General features: G+C 44.0%; 1 protein-coding gene across 1 annotated transcript; it reads left to right on the top strand.

Annotated features, from left to right (window-relative positions):
- Window positions 1–685: 685 nt before the first annotated feature.
- LOC308171956 (polyadenylate-binding protein 4-like) lies at window positions 686–6004 on the top strand (the record flags this gene model as incomplete). Its single annotated transcript, XM_080546869.1, has 5 exons — window positions 686–811; window positions 1886–1978; window positions 2622–2830; window positions 4127–4988; window positions 5390–6004. 5 exons carry the CDS (start codon window positions 686–688, stop codon window positions 6002–6004), a joined length of 1905 nt encoding a protein of 634 aa, XP_080402995.1.
- Window positions 6005–7144: the final 1140 nt, after the last annotated feature.

Consider the following 7144-nt stretch of genomic DNA (forward strand, 5'->3'; position numbering starts at 1 on the left):
GAAATGTACTTCTTTTTTTTAAACTACCTTAACGATAAATAATAACTCTTTTAACTGTCAATCAATCATGTAACATATTAATCAATCTCTTTTAACTGTCAATCGATCAGGTAACCTATAAAGTTACAACAGTTACTGTTACTGATATCTATTCTCCCCTCCCTCCAGGTGAGCGTCTCTTCCCATCCATCCTCAGCATGCACCCCAGCATCGCCCCCAAGGTCACGGGCATGCTGCTGGAGATGGACAACCGTGATCTGCTGCGCCTGCTGGCGTCTCCTGAGGCGCTGCGCTACCAGGTGGATGAAGCGGTCGCTGCGCTGGAGGCCCACTGGGCTGAGGAGGCTGTACAGAAAATTGGCCACTTCCCAGAGTTCCAAGCGGCTAACGCATAAAAAAGGAGACCCGGACTATGAAACAATACCGATTCACCGATGAAATAAAATGTTAGCATTGAAAAAAACCGATTACGAAATGAATAAATTATTTCATTAGGAAATTAAATTGATGGACTCGGCTGTGTCTAGAAAAGGGTAAACTGGACCTTGACGATAAAAGTAAAAACCCTGGTTGGACTAGATAGACCAACAACAAGGCCTCCTAAGTGGTAACTGGACTGCACTTATACAGCGCCTTTATCCAAAGTGCTTTACAACGGCCTCTCATTCACCCATTCATCACTACAATGCCTCTCCAATCTAAGTTCCTGTCCGAGCTTGACATGCACACCTACAGGCTTTTGCATCTCTTTAAAAAGAGAGGAGGTGTGATCGGCAAAAAAGTGATGGCAATCCAGGAAGCCATGGACAAAGTATGTACATTTATTCCAGAAAAATATTTGATAGAATAATGTACCCCAATTCTTTGTACTCTAATATGTGTTGCATGATGGTGATTAAAATCAAATGTAATGTGGTATATTGCCTGCAAATTATGTACAGTTCTTGTACAACAGTGATGTTGGTGTACAATTATGCAGTAACCACAGGGCACAGAGGACTTTTGTCATACTCTCCATCCCTGCCTCTAGACTAAGCTGACAATCTGCCCTGCCTGGACCCCCCTCTTGACATAATTTCAGTCCTTCTGTTTAGGTGGCCTGGGATGGTGGCTTTCTGAGACCATTTTTTAGCTGCACTAAAGGGGCACTTCCTCCATTAGCAATCAGCTTTCTGTCCTTCCCTAAGTGTCAGTACATTACAATGAAGGTGGGTTTTCTGCCCTCAATCTTCCCTGGGCTTCCAAAAAAGTTAATTAAAAGTAACATTTAAAATCTGGACAAATGATGTCATATGACGATTTTGACATCTTTATGACATAATTTGTGTAGTTTAAAAAAACAACATATACTTTTTTTGGAAGCCCAGGGAAGATTGAGGTCAGGAAAACCACCTTCATTGTAATGTACTGACACTTATGGAAGAACAGAAAGCTGATTGCTAATGGGGGAAGTGCACCTTTAAAGGAAAAACACCTTTTTCAGTCTAGCCTATTTGCCACCTTCCCCACCTTCCCCATTGTGCGACAAGAACATATACAATTTTCTTCTGTGCATTCTGTATGAACATTTTGGAAATCCAAAGAATTACCCAAGTTTAGCTGTAAGAACTAAATTGAATGGGCTCCACTAGCAATGCTGCAACAATGCTAGCGGGGCCCATTCAGTTTAGTTCTTGCAGCTAAGCTAGGGTAATTCTTTGGATTTCCAAAATGTTCATACAGAATGCACAGAGAAGAAAATGCCACATGTTCTTGTCTCACAATGGGGAAGGTGGTAAATAGGCTAACCTCCCCAAAAGGTGTAATTTTCCTTTGAGCATTGCAGTGATCTAACACCCCTTGTCGGTTGTTATGACAAATGAAATACCGGTAACTCTCTTTCCAGAATGATGACATTGACTTTGGAAGGGAGTCCATCCTCAAGGGTCTCTGTGTGTACCTCAACGAGAAGCCAGATTGTCTGGTGAGGGAGTATGATGTAAGTCCAACTAAAGTGTTCAAGTTCATAATTCACTATTTTGAACTAAGTTCAGTCCCAAAAAGTCCCTTTTTATATGTGTACCACAAGCTATTGCTACAGTCTATTATAGAATCATAGACAGTGATTTAAAAAGTTTTGTTTTACCACTAAACCAATGTCAATAATTTCCTTTTATGCATAAGATGCAGTAATGCAGTGTCATTTATAGCAACATAATGGGTAGAGGCTAGTTCCCATCGATGCAGAGCCTGTTAACCCCACATGATTACCAGCCCTAAGCCTAAACCTAATCCAAACATTACTTGACACTTCTCTCACTTGCTCCTGATGCTCGCGCGACAGCCTTAATCGTGTGAAACACTGATAGTAGCCTATAACGAGCCTCAAGGCGAAGAATCTGAATCTAGCATTGTTTTGTAGTCGAGTTAGGCTAGCCTACTTTTAATTCTCATTGATTTATCTTCCTAAATATGAACTACAGGTTCACAGCCCCCCAAAATGAACTAGTTCACGTTCACCAGATTCAAATGGCTGTGTTCAGTTCAACATTCTTGGAAGAAAAAAAATCTCTTTTGAACGCATTCATGCACAACATTTTTCCAAACCAACGTTCATATTCCAAGTAATGTAACTTCTCCAGACTGCAGACGAAGCCACCATCCAGGATGGGATCGAGGCGACCACAGTGGGGATCTTCAATATAAAGAGCGACGACCCAAGTGAAGGGGACATCGGGATCGTCCTCGAAGGGCAGGCTGTACTGCGAGACCTCCCAAGCGTGCCCTTCGCAACAGCCATGCTGTTTGGTCTAATCTATAATTTAAATCTGGGCTACCCTGCAGAACTGAGGTACACTTTTGAAGTTGTACAGAAAATCCTAATGCAGCTGGATGGCAGTACACTGTCAAAGAAGGCACAAGCCTTGAAACTCAAACTTTTTCAGTGAGATGTGAGGTCAGTAACCTCTATATTATTATTATTATTATTATTATTTTTCAATGTACTCCTCCCTGAACGTTCAGACACGAAGGTGTCTGCCAGCAGCTCCAACCTAACCAGTTAATTGTCGATCTCATGTAAAGTGTTTAAGCCGTCCCAATGCACAGACAATGTTCATGTCAGTTCTACTGGTGTTACGGGGATCGAGATTTAGTTTATTTAGTGAACCATTCAGTAAACTTAACTGTTTCCAGTGTTAGTGTGTACATTCTTTTGCCACACTGTGCCAGCAGTTCCAACCTAACCAGTTCATTGTTGATTTTTTTGCACAAATAACATTTTTGTAATTGTACTACTGTACTATGTAAAGTTTTAAACCATTCAGTAAACTTAACTGTTTCCAGTTGCCCATTACATGTGTTTGAGTCAAGTGCACTTATGCATGACAAATAAAGAATTTTTTCTTAAAAATAAGTGATGTTGTACTGTAATATCAGTTGTAATGTCTCTTTTCCAATTAGAACTAACAGAACAGAACTACCTGTAATGTACTATATTGACCATGTCAAGGCATGTTCGGTTACTAGGCAATACCATGCTGGATCCAGACGAACTTCCTGTTAGCTAACAAAGTACTAACCCAGTATCAGCTGACTCACAGGAAGTTCAGTAGCAGCCAGGTGTTGCCCAGTAACCAAACATTCCTTGAAATGGTCAATTCATTCAGAATTTGGCAAAATGTGAATTTAGTAGTATGGGTACTGTTGTATAATATTGTGCATACTAACTGATCCAATATTGATCAAAGATCAGATCAATATTGGATCAGTTATATGTACAATATTATACCACTGAAAAAGGTGTTGCATCTACCTCAATGAATCATGGACATCGGTTGCATGAAATAAAATCATGTTTTGCTATCATTAATCTTTCATAAGAATATAGTAAGACAATTTTATAATAGACAAACATGATTTTATTATGCAATTTAATCCCAAAGCTTTCATGTTCATGACACAATAAAAAACATGTTTGTCTAACAATGTGATGACATAACAATGTAGAACATGCAGCTGGGGTTCTAGAATCCAGCTGCAGTACACATGCCGTTGATTTACCTGCCATTCCTCTGTGAAGAGCTAGATAGATAGATTAGTTATTCGTTCTTCTCACAGTTTTTCTCCAACTCTCGCTATCCGAAAGTCACCAGACAATGAATCCTAGTGCGCCTATTCAACCGACGGCCTCCTTGTATGTAGGAGATCTCCACATGGACACCACTGAAGGAATGCTATTTGAGAAATTCAGCCCTTCTGGACCGATCACCTCTATAAGAGTGTGCAGGGACATGAGGACACGCCGGTCTCTCGGGTACGCTTTCGTCAACTTCCAACAGCGAGCTGACGCCGAGCGCGCCTTGGACACCATGAACTTCGACGACGTCAACGGGAGACCCATGCGCATCATGTGGTGTCAGCGTGACCCCTCTAGAAGGAACAGTGGAGTCGGCAACATCTTCATCAAGAATTTAGCGAAGGCTTTCGACAGCAAGGACCTCTACGACACGTTCTCCGAGTTCGGGGACATCCTTTCCTGCAAGGTAGCGTCTGACGAGAACGGCTTCTCTAAACGCTTCGGCTTCGTCCAGTATAACACCCAGGAGGCCGCAGAGAGAGCTATCGAGAGACTCGACGGCACGCTGTTGAACGACCAAAAAGTGTTTGTCGGACACTGGAAGTCTCGCAAAGAGCGAGAGTTCACTAACGTGTACGTCAAGAACTTTGGGGAGGATATGGACGACCGACGCCTGAAGGAGAGGTTTGAGAGATTCGGACCGGCCCTGAGCGTCCGGGTCATGACTGATGCCGCTGGTAGATCCGTGGGTTTTGGATTCGTCAACTTCGAGAGGCACGAGAACGCCAAGAGGGCCGTCGAGGAGATGAACGGCCAGGAGATAAACGGGAGGCGGGTCTACGTGGGCCGGGCCCAGAAGAGAGGAGAGCGCCAGGCTGTCCTGAAGAGCCAGTTTGAGCAACTGAACCAGGGCCACAGGACCACATACCAGGTGTGTGTTTATGAAGGAAAAAATGTGACAGCTGCTGGTGAAAAGTAGTCAAAGCAACCAGTAGGCAAAGTCATTATTATTTTTATTTTTTTACATGTGCTTAAACTACAGATTGTACGCTTTCGAATGATGTGTCATACAATCACAATCCAGAGAAAAAGCTGTTTAAAGAGTTGGTTGTTTTTCACACCTTCACACAGCCAGCTAATGGGCGGTAACACAACCACTCCCCCTCTAGATTGACAGCTGTCAATATCTGTCAGTGTTAGTCACTGGGTGAGATAGCTACAGCTAACATTATTATGTGTATAAGAAAAATAAGCTGATAGTCTCGGTAAACATTCTTGATGTATTTGAGGTATAAAAACATCTCACTAAACATGCTCTCTCTCTACCAGCAGGGTGTCAACCTGTACGTGAAGAACTTGCACGACCGCTTGGACGACGACCAACTGCACAAAGAGTTCTCCCGCTTCGGAAGCATCACCAGCGCGAAGGTGATGATGACGGAGGAAGGACGCAGCAAGGGATTCGGCTTCGTGTGCTTCTCCTCCCCCGAGGCAGCCACCAAGGCCGTGACCGAGATGAACGGCCGCATCGTGGCCACCAAGCCCCTGTACGTGGCTCTGGCCCAGCGCAAGGAGGAGCGCCAGGCTCTCAGAACCAACCGGAACATGCCACAGAGGATGGCCAGCGTCTGCGCCGTTCCCGACCCAGACTTCCCACCTAACTTACCCTACCAGGTTGCTCCCCCACCTGGACTCTTCATGGCTTCTCACATTCCACAGACCCAGGACTGTGTAACCGCCCAATACTCCTCAGCTCAGCTGAGACCCACTCATCATCTGGCTACCCTCGAACCTGAGGCGAAACCTCAGCACTTCCAGAACACGCCCGACGACACCACCACGTCTCCATGGGCTACCGGGCCTCAGACCTTCGATGCTATGACCCCCGCCACACCTTCCCAGGTGCCCCGTAGGATGACGTCTCAGCACATAGGTCAGTTTATTTAGTGAAGCATCCCTGCGCATAGCAAGGTTCCCACGGGTCCTTGAAACCCTTGAAAGTTTGTGAGTTTGAGAAAAATAAATCAAGGTCTTAAAAGTTTTTTGAAAATAGACATGGGCCATTGAAAGTGCTTGAATTCCCCTCTCTCTCTCCCCCAAAAATAAATAATATATATTCAAAAATGTTTTACTCAGCTCGTCAACTAGCTCCGTCTCAAACTATGCCGTGTTGGGTCCTTGAATTTGAGGGAATCGAGTCTTGAAAGTCCTTGAAAGATGCTTGAATGGGATGTTTCAGAAGGTGTGGGGACCCCTGACATAGAGACAAGAGCACTATCCAAACATTTGCCATAAATATCCCTTTGGTTATGCTTATCTTCCCCTCTCAGCTACCCAGGCCTTGAGAAAGCACCCTGCCGTTGCAGATGGTGATCCAGCTATGGCACGGCTGCACGCTGTGCCCCAGAACAAGTCCACCGCTGGTGGACACGACCGCCAGCAGCACACGGCTCCCCAGCTACAAGTCCCCGTGCAGCAGCCTGCTGTCCATGTCCAGGACCAGGACCAGGAGACACTGACTGCCTCCATACTGGCTACAGTTCCCCATGAGGACCAGAAGCAGATGATAGGCGAGTCTATTTGTCTGTTTCTATGGATACCCATTAGCTGTTACAGTTACTGTAGAATTTCTACCTCCTGAAATGATGGCTAGGACTGGTGTTATCAAGCGAAAGGTTCTTTATATACAAATCTGCTGACATGCACTTGTGATCACTTTCAATTCAATAAAACAAGCTGTTAAGATATTCACTTTCATATTCTGGACGGTACAATTCGCATTTCTCAAAAACAACAAACTGTCAACTTCTGTGAGACGTCTTGCTGCAAGGCATTCTGGAAACTGCAGTTCTGAAACCCATTCTTTAACTAATACAACAGAAATGTACTTCTTTTTTTTTAACTACCTTAACGATAAATAATAACTCTTTTAACTGTCAATCAATCATGTAACATATTAATCAATCTCTTTTAACTGTCAATCGATCAGGTAACCTATAAAGTTACAACAGTTACTGTTACTGATATCTATTCTCCCCTCCCTCCAGGTGAGCGTCTCTTCCCATCCATCCTCAGCATGCACCCCAG

This window comes from Nansenia antarctica (genome assembly GCF_963989245.1).
Source record: "Nansenia antarctica genome assembly, chromosome: 16".
Taxonomy (NCBI): domain Eukaryota; kingdom Metazoa; phylum Chordata; class Actinopteri; order Argentiniformes; family Microstomatidae; genus Nansenia; species Nansenia antarctica.